General features: G+C 36.8%; 2 protein-coding genes across 2 annotated transcripts; both read right to left on the bottom strand.

Moving 5' to 3' along the window:
* Positions 1 to 3,916: 3,916 nt before the first annotated feature.
* On the bottom strand, positions 3,917 to 8,833 carry eif3g (eukaryotic translation initiation factor 3, subunit G). Its single transcript, XM_073818979.1, has 10 exons — positions 8,751 to 8,833; positions 8,615 to 8,661; positions 7,388 to 7,500; positions 7,237 to 7,296; positions 7,040 to 7,144; positions 4,790 to 4,979; positions 4,601 to 4,708; positions 4,387 to 4,523; positions 4,102 to 4,208; positions 3,917 to 4,019 (listed from the first exon to the last, which is right to left on the bottom strand). Exons 1-10 carry the CDS (start codon positions 8,771 to 8,773, stop codon positions 4,004 to 4,006), a joined length of 906 nt encoding a protein of 301 aa, XP_073675080.1. The 5' UTR covers positions 8,774 to 8,833; the 3' UTR covers positions 3,917 to 4,003.
* Positions 8,834 to 12,549: 3,716 nt separating this feature from the next.
* p2ry11 (purinergic receptor P2Y11) lies at positions 12,550 to 13,660 on the bottom strand. Its single transcript, XM_073846704.1, has one exon. It carries the CDS (start codon positions 13,641 to 13,643, stop codon positions 12,753 to 12,755), a length of 891 nt encoding a protein of 296 aa, XP_073702805.1. The 5' UTR covers positions 13,644 to 13,660; the 3' UTR covers positions 12,550 to 12,752.
* Between the last annotated feature and the right edge of the window lie 1,409 nt (positions 13,661 to 15,069).

Here is a 15,069-nt window from a genome sequence, read left to right as displayed (position 1 = left end):
CAACGGACAGGTAGAGAAAGGGGTTTGAGTGATAAATAATCAGTGTGTAACCTGATAAAAAAAATATATTTTAAATGTTATCCTCGTTATATTTCATGTGCAACAACATTATGAACTTTTTTAATGATAGGTTTGGTCATTAACGTTTAAATGCATAATTATGCAAACACGAGCAGAGTTCTCGGCATGAAAGACTCCTGAAAGAACGTGCCTCTCAGGAAATTAAATTAAACGAAATGTAGATAATGTTAACTGTGATGATTGACAGGGCAGTTTAAACAGTGACAGGATTCAGGTAAGCAACAGAGCGTCCGTTAAAGAAGCAGTTATGACGAAGTAGTATGTCCCAAAGCTCGCCTACTATTCTGCTACATACTCAAAAGTATGTACTTTTTCTTCACAAAAAGAGTACATACTTTTAGGGCGTAGTATAAGTAGGCGAATTGGGATGCAGCAATAGAGACAGTAAAAGTGGAGTGCTGCAGGTTACGTCACGTGTAGAAATGGCAAGTGGGAGAGATAAGGAAGGCTGCCCGGAGTTGGAGGATGCGCCAGCTATGATACGCTGTTCGTCCAACTTGGCTGTGCTTTCAATTTTATTAAAGGAAAGGATGAAGCTGATTGGTTGGTTCATGTCACATGGCCTGCGGTGAGCTTGCGGAATGTTGAAAAGTTGAGATGTTTTTATCTCGATGCGGCGCAGACGCGCCTGGAAAAAACGAGCGTGTCGCACCGCGTCGCTTCCATTACGAGCGCGCATACCACGCGTCTACATTTGAAATAACAAACTTGAGTGCGCACAAGAGGCTTCATGTGAACGGCCCCTTAGCCAGGTCAGTTGTGTGGGAACATTTTGGATTTCATGTTACCTATGATGAAGACGGGAATAAAAGAATAGATCGAACTGAGACTGTGTGCAAGCATTGTGGAAAATGCATACGCTAACGGCAACACTTCTAATTTGTCAGATCATCTGAGAAGACAACACACCAGTGTGTTGGTAGACATGCAAGTTAATTCTTCAGTTCAATCTTTATGTGCTAAAAAGGCACAAATTCCTGTGGAGATACACATTGTCCTGTTTTTGCCAAATAAATGAAAAGCATGTCATCAATGTCTTCTCTATTGCTGTATCAAATCTCCCCTAGCTTTCTTCAGAGATGGTCTCAATAATGTGCTTAAAGTCAAGTCCAATTCAGTTTGTGCATTATTACATGATAAAACTTTTTTTTTTAAATAATGTATCCTAAATTGTGGATAATCAAGCTACATTTCATATGCCAAAACAAACTTCTGGAGTGTTAAAGATTAAAATAAAAAAAATAACAAGAACCGTACAGAACCGAAAATCGTGATACGAACCGAACCGTGCCACCCCTACCACTGAGTGATGCTGACTCGGTGCAGATTGTTTGAGGTCACCTCAGTGAACTTTTAGTGTAGGCTGAAATTGGTTACATCGGGAAGTTTTGTGAGTGGGATTATGCTGTCAGTTACTGCAATTTGAACTCCCCCTTACTGTGTAAAGAAAAGGAAGTTACACTTAAAGTTGGCAGCCTTAACAGACAAGTGGGTGAAAGGGTGTGATTTGAGTTGGAAGCACTTGTGTTCTTCAGTTAAATATCTTGAGGCTGAAAACATTTTGAGATGTAAAACTTTTTCAGACTTCTCCAAAAGTGTTTAATTGGGTTCAAGCCCAGGCTGTGACTGGGCCACTTAAGGACATTCACAGAGTTGTCTATAAGCCACTCTTGCTGTGTGCATAGCTGTAGCTCGCACACCACGCAAAGCAAGCAATTGCGTGGGGCCCCGTGAGCCGTGACCATCCATTAAGGTTTTTTTTTATATATATTTTGAGCTTTTGTTCTACTCTGAGTCCATGTCACTGAAACGGCCCCACAGCATGAGGCTGCTACCATTATGCTTTACTGTTGAGATGCTACTGTTCAGGTGATGAGCAGTGTCTGATTTCCTCCAAACATGTTGCTTGGAACTAAGGTTCATCTAACCAGAAAATCTTGTTTCTCACAGTTTGAGAGTTCTCTAGGTGCAAATTCAAAGTGTCTTCACTGAGGAGAAGATTGAATCTTGGCACATGGAGCTCAACTAGAGTGACCATCAGGTTCTTGGTCACCATTTTAACCAAAGACCTTCTCCATCAATTACTCCGTTTGGACAGGAGGCCAGCTCTAGGAAGAGTCCTAGTTGTTCCAAACTTCTTCCATTAAGAATAACAGAGACTACATGCTTCTGTCAACTTTCAATGCAGCAAAATATTTTTTTCAAATCTTCCCCAGATGTGTGGCTTGACACAAACCAATTTTTGAGCTCTACAGGCAGTTCTTTTGACCTCAGGGCTTGGTTTTTGCTCTGATATGTATTTTCAGCTGTTAGACCTTTTATTAAGACGTGTGTGCCTTTCCAAATGAATTTGCCACAGGTTAACTTCTCTTGAAGTGTAGTAACATCTACAAACGATATGAATGCTACTAAGCTAAATTTCAAGTGTCCCAGACAAGGGTATGAATACTTTTGATTTTATTTTTTTATTTTTAATAAAGTTCTGTGCTGTCATTATGGAGTTTAGAGTGTAGATTGATGCGGGGGGAAAAAAGTAATTTTAAAGCAGTTTAACATCCATCTGTAACAGCACATTTTAAAAAAAAGAATACTTTTGCAAGGCACTGTACTGGTATATTACCTTACACTGTTCACCATTAAAATTGACTTTCTGGTTCAGTAAGTAGTAAAAAAAAAAACGCTTTTTATTTGATTGTCCATTGTCCATCTTAATTTTTAACATGGAAGTAAGCCTATGGTTCATTAGCCAATAACAACGTGCAGTAAACAGTTTGCACTACAAACCAGTGTGCTCATAATTAAGATAATACATTATTATGGTAAGACAGTAATTAGCATTATCAAGCTGATTTGTACGACTAAAAATAACTAGATGCAGATGAGACTGGAAGCCAGACTCACAAAATTTACAAATGGCCACATCCACTCTTACAGTAAGAAAAAGGTGGTGAGGAAGAGCCTAAGCTGGTTGAATAGTTTTAGGTGGCTTAATTTTCGAAGTAGCTGGTTTTAGCTGGTCTTCCAGCCTGGACAGCTAAGGAAATGGCCAAAACCCCTCTAAAACCAGCTTTGGCTGGTTTTAGCTGGGGTTTTTTTTCAGCAGGAATTGAAGACGTATCTACTGTGTATGGTCCTGCCCTTTTAGTAATGTTAGTCTATCTTAAAACTACATCTATCCACCTTATATATAACATAATAGCGGGCACTTGTAATTTGAAGGTGCAAAGCTTCCGATATCATTCGCCTCCAGTTTTTTTTTTAGACTGGCAGACTGGTGTTTGTTACCATTTCCTGCACTTGTACTTTTAGTTATTTACCTATCCACATTTTCCTCATAGGAGAGGGCATTTGTAAATTTTATGGGTCTGGCTTCCAGTCTCATCTGCATCCAGCTATTTTTTAGCTAAAACAGCTCATTTTGCTGCTTTATATTGCAAATTGACATGACTTTATTGTATAGTCTTAATTAAGAACACTAGTTTGTAGTGCAAACAGTTTTACATTTACTGCACCTTGTTATTCTCCTATAGCGGCTAATGAACTGGAAGTCTCGCCCATAGGCTTACTTCCACAATGAAGAATAAGATGATAGCAGTTAATGAATCGGAAATCTTGCACATTCATAAAAAGTAGCTTCTACTTAACAAAATGGTTACAAGATACCATTTTTACATTTACCAAGAAGAACATCTCCCTCAAGATTTCTTCATTAGTTCCCTATTATTTCTGAGTAAAACATTGAGCAAAAGAGTTGCTTACAGCTTTCACAGAATTACTTAGAAAACAAGGTAATTAAAGACAGATTAAAGAATAAAACCACAGAGTGAAACGCATGGGTGTTTTATCATTTGCATTTATTTGGATCACTGCCTTATACAATTGGGAGAATGCATCTAGACCTCCTGGAATATTTATGGACCTCTCAGTTGTTCGAGGGTCTGGAAACACAAAGAAAAATGTGATTAGATCAAAGCAAGCATAACTATTGTTTATTTTAGACTCAGTTTCAGGAGGACTCACTTGGCCCATTCCACGTTGAGAATGAGATGATCGTATCCGAAGCCAGACACACCAGCGATGGCTCTGGCAGCGTCCTCACGGCGGTGGAAGCTGATGAAGGCAAAGCCCTGGAGTAATGGGAAAAGAAGTCATGATCTATTCTTAACTCATATGGGTAAATGTTGTGCTAATGTCCCTGCTTTGTTCTTAAATTGAACAGATGAGTCAACATGAATCTTTAACTTCTCCTTGCTTTATTTATCATTAGATCATGAATCCCTTTTAATCGTGTTTCACAACTCTCACCTTAGACTGGCCTGTGTTCTTGTCCTTGGCCAGATAGATCCTAGAGATGGAGCCAAAAGGCCTGAAAAGCTCCTGCAGATCTGTCTCCCTGGTGTCCTCGGACAAGTTGGTCACACGGATTGTAGCATTATCATCAGCTGCAGAGAAAATATCAACATTACTATAAGGCTCTTGATTGAGGACAGTGTTTGAGATCTGCATGTCAAACACGCACCTCTACGGTTAGGCTGCATGGACTCTCCTCTGCGCGTACTACCATCCCGCAAGCTGGGGGGAACATACTTCCCTGTCTTGCTTTGGACTGGCTGGGCAGGCTCAGGCTCTAGAAATCAAAGTATTTAGATTAAAAAAAAAAACATTTGGCTCAAAGTATGCTTAACAGGAAAACATGAAGGTTTAGTACCTGCTGCCTTCTCTTTTTCTCCTGTGGATAGACCCAACTGCTCAGCCAGCTCCTTCTGCATAGGGCCAAGCGTGTCCTTGTATGGACAACGAGTGGTCCAGTGATCACCTTTACAGATACGGCAGGACACGATCTTCTGTCCTTTCAGCTTGTTCATGGGATCTTCATCCTGGTCTTGAGCATTCAAGTCCTGTAGAACAAGCAGGAGAATCACTTCAAGTTGGCATTGGTACAACAAGGAACTGAAACACTTTTAGGACTGAAGTATCAAATGCTTACTCAATAGGCAACACAATGATAAAAATACTTTCCCGATAGTTTCACCTTCAATCAGGCCATCCAAAATGTAGATGTTTGTTACTTTTATTGGAACAGAGTTGAAGAAAGCAGTACATCATGCTCACAAATTAATCCTTTTTGGTGAACGGGTGACTTCAGAATAAAAGTCCAAACAGCTGACAAAAACATGTATTATCAATATCGTGGTCACAACCATATAAAACCAAAGGTCTCCGGGCAAAAAAGTGTGTTTTGAAATATATTTAAACTTCTTATTCTAACATAAAAGGTCTTTGAAGTTGTGTTTTGGGCCATTATGCTTTGGCACAGTATAAAAAAATTTAGGAGCACATAACTAATAATCAAAATATCTGAAAAAAAAAAAAAAAAAAAAAAAAAGAATTAATTAGCCTTCCTATTACGAGGTGATAGTTGACGACTTAAAGTGATTTACAGGGGAATTTAGTTTTTACCGTTTTTCTAACTTTATTAAAAGTATATAATCTTTCATGTCAATTTTTGCAACAATTATATATTTTACGCTTTTTAACATTTCTAATTAAAACAATAAGTTATCAATCAAATGAAATGAACAACAAAATTAATTTGTACTATAGAGGTGGCACAGAAGAACACAAAAGTGGCTTGTAGGTGTATTTTCATGAGTTTAATGAGGCTCAGAGGTGGCACGAGTGCAAACAAATCCATAAATTCATGTTGAGATTAATAACTGAAAAGATACTTTAAAAATGAAACTACATCTGCCAGTAGGTGGAGGCAAGTCACTGATTTAATTACTAAATCATATAATTCATTTGATTAGTTTGAACGACTAATTAATTCAGAAATAAAGCAAGTGACTGTTTTAAAAACACATGTATGAAACGCTGTGTATGAATAGAGATGCGCAGTGGCTCAATTGTGACTCGTTTCAAACTATATTTAACAACGAAATAGAGCAAAACCAGGCAATAGCGTTATAGTCAGACAATGTAAGTCACTTAATATTAACTTCTTGATATTTACCAGTGGTCTTAAATCAGTATCTCATTTACAAACTCCCTTAAAAATTATGAAAAGCTGTCATTCATCTTAGTTCATCGCAATCTCACATTATGAATCAACAAAGCTCTCTATAAAAGTGCAGTATGAATTGCTGCAGAAAGTGCAGAAATTAGGAGAGAAGCATTATTATCATTATAATTCGTTTGGCTTCCTAAAACACCAGTGAGAATGTAATTTAGACTGAGACAGTATACCACAACTAAAAAGAGGGTTAAGACCCCTTTAAATTTCAGGTACAGGTCAATTCACTGACTTTTTTTCTGACTTAAATTTTATTAGTTAGAAACTTGGGTTGGAGCTCTTAATTTTAAACTCTCAAAGTGCCCCCAAGTCTTCATTTGTCTTTTTTTTTTTAATAATCGCAATAAATCTTGTACTATGGACTTTGTATCAAGATATTATCATATTGTGAGATTTTGTTATCGTTACATCCCTACATCACAAGTAATTCACAAAACTCCAACTACAAGACAAGATACAAGACTATAATCAATAATAATAACTTTTTTTTTTTTTTTTTAAAGAACCGTTCAGCTTGTAAACAGTGCTTGATCTATGCATATTTCTCTCCTAAATCAGATGATACCACTTTTTCAGTTGGAGACAGCAATATTACTCATACTTTAGCCAGAAGCAACCTTTTGAAATAAAAAAAATGTCTTAGTGATGAATTTATCACAAACATGACCGATATTTGGACTCTCATTCTGACGGCACCCATTCACTGCAGAGGATCCATTGGTGAACAAGTGATGTAATGCTAAATTTCTCCAAATACTGTATGTTCTGATAAAGAATCAAACTCATCCGCATCTTTAATGGCCTGAGTGAGGGTGGCCAGCACATTTTCATTTTTGAGCAAACTATTTCTTTCATATGGATCAGTGCAAAAACTGTTCATCATACCTCTTTACTGGAGATGAAGGTCATGAAGACGTCATCACTCACTGTAGTGGTGGCAACATTGGGACCTGGTTGATCGTATTCCGAGTTGCCAAATTTTTTCCAGTTCTGTTGGATGAAATATCAATCAATCCCCACTAAAAATCCATAAACAATGTTTATTGGCGATGTCAATATATTAAAGACAAATCAAGACGTACCTTTCTTCTGGCAACTGCTTTGGAGGCCTTCCGTGTTTCAATTTTGAACGTCCTGACAATCTAACAACAGAGGAGCAAAGAACAAATATGAAACCTGATTCTGCCGTAACCTTTTGACAAGTACTATAACATTAAGAAGAACTCTGCTGACCTTACACTTCTGACCATCTTCATCTATTTTATATTCTGTGACAGTCTTGATGTTACCTTTGACTGTCTCTTTTGGTGAAGGGAGTGAACCTGTTTTGTTGCTAGTAAACAGATCTGTTAGAAATAATTAAGTATGATTAGTTACATGGCATGTCTAGGCGTCACAGTATGAATGCATTTAAACAACAACCATTTTTATAAACATTTTTCTAATTCTTGTAGAATTACCTCACATTAACTGCATTGTCACACGTTCAAATAAATATGTAAAAACTACTTGGTGACTAAAATGATAGAACATAAGGTGACTTAAAAGAGATTAAAATGGCAGAAAAATTATAACCAAATATAGCAACTGAAATAGTTTTCTTTATACACTCATAATTACTTTTATACAATATGTTTAATGCTTAAAACACAAACCCAATTGAGTTATTTTAAGTCCTAATTCTTTTCAACACTATATAAACTATTCGTTGTTTGTTTTTAACTCTTTTGTCTAACTGTTATCACATAATATGGTACAATTTAGCATTATAGTATACACACTTGCACAAAACAGTACGATGAAATATGTCAAAGAATAACAACACGATATATAATACATTACAGCTGAGTGTAGTCTAGCATAAAACAAAGTAATATATTATAGCACATGTGATTCTGTTCCGCAAAATCGGTCTTAAGTAACGTTAGTACTGGTATATTTGTAGCAATAGCCAACAATACCTTATATGGGTCAAATTTATACATTTTTCTTTTAGGAAAAAAAAAAATAAATAAAAAAAATTACGATATTAATTAAAAATCATGGCCGTTAAGACATTGTCAATTTCATACCGTAAATATATCAAAACATAATTTTTGATTAGTCATATGCATTGCTAAGAGCTTTATTTTAACTTTAAAGATTCCAGATTTCCAAATAGTTGTATCTCAGACAAATATTATCCTATCCTAACAAATAACGTTACATAAATGGAAATCTTATTTATTAATCTTTCAGATTATGTATATCTAGCCACAACACAAAGAACCATGCCTTTCTCTGTCAGGTTGTCATCCCGCTCACTGACTGTTACTTACACTATAGGTAGAGTATATATATGTCTGTTAAGTATATTATCATATCGCTTAATAAAATAAGAGTAGTGTAGTTTAATTAATAAGTGTTTAAACACGTGCGTGTGCGTGTGCGTGTGCGTGAGGCTGTGTTGCGGCCTTGTACCTTCATCTCCCTCTTCCTCCACCTGATCGGCCCAGCTAGGCTTTGAGCTGTCGAAAACACACGATATTAGACGCCTGTTAAGTTGGAGTAAGCATAAATAAAACTGTATGGTTTTATTAATATAAAAAAAACTTACTCGTCGAATTCGATCGACGGCATCTTTGCGGGTTGTCTTTAGCTTCGACAGGAAGCGTTTCCCGGGTCTGGTGTTGATGAGAGGACACGCTCATACAGCGCCCTCTGTGTGTGCGGAGGACCGCCATGAGGACAATGTTAGACGACGAATATGAGGTAAAAATGTGGTGAATTTAGCTAGCATTGGACAAGTAACACGATGGAGGTAAACTAATAAGCCTAGAGTACATTCCAGAACGGCTTCAAAAAGCAGCTATAATGAAGATTAAAAACGCCCTCATAAATATCTACCCACAGAAATGTGACCCAGGACCACAAAACCAGTCATAAGGGTAAGTTCTTTTAAATTAATAATTATAACATCGGATGAAAGCTAAATAAGCTTTGTAAAGTAAATAGATTTTCTATTTGTGTATGGTTTGTTAGGATAGGAGAATATTTGGCTGAGATACAACTATTTGAAAATATGGAATCTAGGGTGCAAAAAATATAAATATTGAAAAAAATCGCCTTTAAACTTAAAGTTGTCCAAATTAAGTTCTTAGCAATGCATTTTATTAATCAGAAATTAAGTTTTAATATATTTACAGTAGGAAATGTACAAAATATCTTAATAGAACATTATCCTTAACTTACTTGATAGATTTTTGGCATAAAAGAAAAATTTATAATTTTGACCCATACTGTGTATTTTTGGCTATTGCTACAAATATACCCATACTACTAAAAATGGAACGCAGCTGGAGGAAAACAAAACTAGAGGTTTTTCGTACTGCTTGGCGTGAATGTAACTTATCTTATAGAAAAGCATTAAAAACTGCCAGATCGGATTACTTTTCGTCTCTCTTAGAAGAAAACAAACATAACCCTAGGTATTTGTTCAATACTGTGGTTAAATTAACTAAAAAAATATAGCAGCAACAGGTGCAGACATTTCCCAACAGCACAGCAGTAATGACTTTATGACATACTTTACCTCCAAAATAGACACTATTAGAGATAAAATTGTAACCATACAGCCGCCCACTACAGTATCGCATCAGATAATGCGCTGTAGATCTCCTGAGGAACAATTCCACTCATTCTCTATTATAGGAGAGGAAGAATTGTATAAACTTGTTAAATCATCTAAACCTACAACATGCATGTTAGACCCTAATTCCATCTAATCTACTAAAGGAGGTACTTCCAGAAGTCATAGATCCTCTTATAAATATCATTAATTCGTCACTATCATTAGGATATGTCCCCAAAACCTTCAAACTTGCTGTTATTAAGCCACTCATTAAAAACCACAACTTGACCCCAATGAATTAATTAACTACAGACCAATTTTGAATCTCCCTTTTCTGTCAAAGATACTAGAAAAGGTAGTATCCTCACAATTATGCTCCTTCTTAGAGAAAAATGGTATCTGTGAGGATTTCCAGTCAGGTTTTAGAGCGTATCATAGTACTGAGACTGCTCTTATTAGAGTTACAAATGACCTGCTGTTGTCAACCGATCGTGGTTGCATCTCCCTATTAGTGCTACTGGATCTTAGTGCTGCGTTTGATACTATTGACCACAACATTCTTTTAAACAGACTTGAATATTATGTAGGCATTAATGGTTGTGCACTGGCATGGTTCAAATCGTACTTATCAGACCGTCATCAGTTTGTGGCAATAAATGAAGAGGTATCATTTAAATCGCAAGTGCAGTATGGAGTACCTCAAGGCTCAGTACTAGGGCCATTACTTTTTACACTTTACATGTTACCCTTGGGAGATATCATCAGGAAACATGGTGTTAGCTTTCATTGTTACGCTGAGGATACTCAGCTCTATATTTCTTCGCAGCCCGGCAAAACATATCAATTCGAAAAACTAACAGAATGCATAGCTGATATTAAAAACTGGATGGTGAATAACTTCTTACTGTTAAATTCTGAAAAAACAGAGGTGTTAATTATTGGACCTAAAACCTCCACAAGTAATGACCTAAAACACAGTCTAACACTAGATGGCTGCTCTGTAAATTCGTCATCATCAGTTAGGAACCTAGGCGTCCTTTTCGATAGCAATCTCTCCTTTGAAAGCCACATTTCTAGCATTTGCAAAACCGCATTTTTCCATCTTAAAAATATATCGAAATTACGATGCTATCAATGTCAAATGCTGAAACATTAATTCATGCGTTCATGACCTCAAGGGTAGATTATTGTAATGCTTTATTGGGTGGTTGTTCTGCACGCTTAATAAACAAACTCCAGCTGGTCCAAAATGCAGCAGCTAGAGTTCTTACTAGACCTAGAAAGTATGACCATATTAGCCCGGTTCTGTCAACACTGCACTGGCTCCCTATAAAACATTGTATAGATTTTAAAATCTTGCTAATTACTTATAAAGCCCTCAATGGTTTAGCTCCTCAGTACTTGAACGAGCTTCTATCGCATTGTAGTCCCTCACGTCCGCTGCGTTCTCAAAATTCCAGCAATTTGATAATACCTAGAATATCAAAATCAACTGCCGGTGGCAGATCATTTTCTTATCTAGCACCTAAACTCTGGAACAATCTACCTAACACTGTTCGGGAGGCAGACGCAACCACGGGATCCTGACGATCTGTCACCTGTGGAGTTTTGGTTCCTTGCCGCTGACGCCTCTGGCTTGCTTAGTTGGGGACACTTTCCAGCGATATCGTATACTATTTGAACTAAACTGGATGATGATATCACTGAATTCATTGATGAACTGCCTTTAACTGAAAATTATTTACAATAATGCGTTACTTACACACTATTGTGCTGTTTAAATACTGTGCAGTTGCTTTGACACAATCTGTATTGTTAAAAGCGCTATATAAATAAAGGTGACTTGACTTGACTACTAAGCTACTGGTTTTGTGGTCCAGGGTCACAAATGTCAAAGTAACCGCAGCTTCTTCCATTAGATGCAAACCAGAATTGTGAGGTTATTTATATTAATATATAATGGGGGTTTTTCAATTGCAGTAAACTGTTGCAATTTTTTGGAATTAATTATGGTTACAAAGGTTACTTTTGTATTGAATATAACATAAAACATTTTAGTTCAATCAGTAACACTTTACAATAAGGTTCCATTAGTTTAACTTAAACAATCTTGAATTAAATAATTTATTAAATGTAATTACTAGTAACTAGCTAATATTTACTTGTCTTTGTTAAAAGCTGCTTTTAACAAATATCTATTGTGAAATCGAGAACAAACTTGACTTAACTTTAGTCATGCATTACACCTTTATAGCACTAATGTTATTTATGTTGTTTCATTCTCTGGATAATTTCTCTATTCCTTTTAACCGTCTAGTTTTCTCTTATGGTTTCTTTTACTTTTGAACAGTCTTTAAAAACACAGATTGTGAAGTACAATGAAAGTAATATTTTATATCACTACACCAAAGCCACCATTTTGAAAAATAAGTACCCTTACAAAAATTAACCATGGTTTAACTACAAATGAAACCAAAAAACCAAGGTTACTATATTTAAACCATGGTAAACACAAATACAAATGAACCATGGTTTTGCTGCACCAACCATAGTGTAACCATGGAATTTGTAGTAAAACTGGCAATCAATACACCAAAAAACATAGTTACTAAACTTTTGCTACAGTAAAACCATGGTTAATTTTCATTAGGGTACTTCGCTAAATAATAAATTAACAAGAAATTAGCTTTAATATGATCTATTAGGCTCACAAACACAAACAAAGTAAAAAAAAAACAAAAAAAACAGAGCCAGTCTTTTCTTAAATATCTTTCATTGCATTTTTGCAGCTTCAAATACATTACGTACAGGTCAGTTTTTACTGTCAGATACATTCTTGTTTGCTTTTGAACACAGAAATGACACAACTGGTTTGTGGTTTGCAGATGCACAGGAGCAGAATACAAGCATTAACAGAAACACTACGCTTAATTTACATCCAGGAAGCCACAGTGTGATGTTTTGGCCAAGATACTGTATGTATGAAGGTTAGTCATCTGAGTTCTTTCCGCAGCAAGCTGTCCGTATGCTGTCAAACACAGCCATGTATAGAAGCGGATGTAAGCACATATTTAGGGTGGCCAGGCCTTTTGACACTTGATATGAATTATACACCAAGCAGTCCTTAAACTTAATCGACTTTAGATAATTATGGTACGTCTGCAGAAAGTGATAGGGCACAAATGAGGTGCCGTAAAGGATGCAGACCAGAGCCACCATCAGAGCTACCTTCCTCTTTTCTAGTGTGGTTATGTTTTTATTTTTCAGAACGGTCCAAATTACACCCAAATACGATGCAAAGGTAACCAACATAGGAATCATGCATCCTACAGCCGTAAGAAATAGGGTGTACTTAAAATGGGGTTTTATCAGGGTTTCATCATGACATGAGATACAAAGAGTGTTGTTTTGTGTAAATTCAGTTCCAGCAAATTTGAGGACTGGCGATGCAGCGATGATCACGATGAACCACGTCAGCACGCTTGCGATCTTTGCGTGTTTAGGGCGTACATAGCTCCGGGTGAAGAAGGGGAAAACTATGGCAAGGTATCTGTTGACGCTGATGCACATGATGAAGAAAATGCTGCCGTAGAGGTTGCAGTTAAAGAGGAAGCGTTCGATTTTGCATGCAGCATTTCCAAAGGTCCACTTCTTCCCATTGGCATAGTAAACGATGAGCAAAGGCAAGGTCAGGACATAAAGAATGTCACAGATGGCCAGGTTACAGGAGAACACTACTCCGGTGTGCCAGTTCTGCCTCTCTCTGGTCACCAGGAGCCACAGGGCAAAGATATTCCCTACAAGTGCCACACACATCTCAATGCCATACATTGGGGGGAGAAGTCTGATTTGAAACTCGTATGTATCGTTGTTGCACATTGTTTCCAGTGTTCTCCGACCCCTGAAAAATAAAAACAAAAGTTGGTAGCGTCAATCTTAAATGAACTTTTTTGGAAACACCTTGCGAATCCAAGCAGATCACGTGAAAACTTTTTTTTCTAAACTACTGATTTGCATCTTTTTTAAACGGTTTAGCAATCGGAAACACAATTTACCATAACCACATTGCTGCTTATCTCAGGCTTTTCATCTTACATCTTGTGTAATACTGAGAAGCTTTTTATATAAACATACAGGTTGAAGTTTTTGCTTTGTGGTTTGGTAAAATGCACAACTTGTGCAGTGTTGGTAATACAACTCCTTTAGACTCATACCCCCAGTTTCACAAACAAGGCTTAAGCCTAGTCCTAGACTAAAATGTAAGTCTGAGCTGTTTCAACTGAAAGAAACTTGCACTGGCTGATCTTAAAATATATCAGGGCCTTTGTTTTGTCTCAAGATGCACACCAGTAATGTTTTTTTAAGCATGTTTATAAAAGTTACTTAAATGTCCTAATTGAACTATGGCCTAATCCTGGCTTAGCCTAAGCCCTCTCTGTGAAACTGGGCCATAAAGTCCATGTAAAGGCAATTAAAAGAGTTGCTTCTAAACACATTATAAATGTTAGAAATGTATTGCTGAAAACATGTTACAAAGACTTTGAACTATGTAGTACTGAATTATGGCTCTTGGACATGCCCCCAGCGGTTGAGAGCGGAGAATACTGCTTGTTTTTTCAAGATTTTGGTGTTTTTTAATCATTCAAATTGTGGTTAAAGGGGTTTATTATGCTCTTTTACAAAATCTTTATTTTGTTTTGGGGTGCACTAGAACATGCTCTCATGCTTGGTGGTTCAAAAAACGCATTATTTTTCACATAATTTACAGTATAACAATAGCTTTCTCCCCAGGCTGGCACAAATTGATTGATTAGTTCCTGGTTTGATGAAGGTCCGCCTCCCGAAAAACAAAATGTTTTGTGATTGGTTAGCAGTCCCAGTGTGTTGCAATTGCCCAGCAGCCAGAGCTGTATCCCTTCTAGCCTAAACCCTTTAAAGTTGAAGTTCCACTTCCAGAACAAAAATGTACAGATAATTTACTCACCCCCTTGTCATCCAAGATGTTCTTTCTTCAGTCATAAGAAATTATGTTTTTTGAGGAAAACATTTCAGGATTTCTCTCCATATAGTGGACTTCAATGGTGCCCATGAGTTTGAACTTCCAAAATGCAGTTTCAATGCAGCTTCAAAGGGCTCTAAACAATCCTAGCTGAAGGGCCTTATCTAGCTAAATTTGCATGTTCACTTTGTAAACACTAGGTTGGCACTTCTACAGGGATGTAGGATGATTTTAAAGTTGGAGAAGAAAACGAGACAGGAGTTTTTCCAACCTACCCTAACTGTATTGAACCAGAATAGAAAGAGT

Source organism: Garra rufa, chromosome 1 (assembly GCF_049309525.1).
Source record: "Garra rufa chromosome 1, GarRuf1.0, whole genome shotgun sequence".
NCBI lineage: Eukaryota > Metazoa > Chordata > Actinopteri > Cypriniformes > Cyprinidae > Garra > Garra rufa.
The sequence above is the reverse complement of the archived record's forward strand: the minus strand, read 5'-3'. Positions and strand labels throughout refer to the sequence as shown.

Excerpts from the sequence above, each read along its gene's own strand:
- eif3g (XM_073818979.1), bottom strand. The coding sequence starts at position 8,773 with ATGCCGTCGATCGAATTCGACGA. Across the intron at positions 8,662-8,750 it reads CCGTCGATCGAATTCGACGA|CTCAAAGCCTAGCTGGGCCG; the intron begins GTAAGTTTTTTT and ends TGTTTTCGACAG. Across the intron at positions 7,297-7,387 it reads AAGATGGTCAGAAGTGTAAG|ATTGTCAGGACGTTCAAAAT; the intron begins GTCAGCAGAGTT and ends CTCTGTTGTTAG.
- p2ry11 (XM_073846704.1), bottom strand. The coding sequence starts at position 13,643 with ATGTGCAACAACGATACATACGAGTTTCAAATCAGACTTCTCCCCCCA.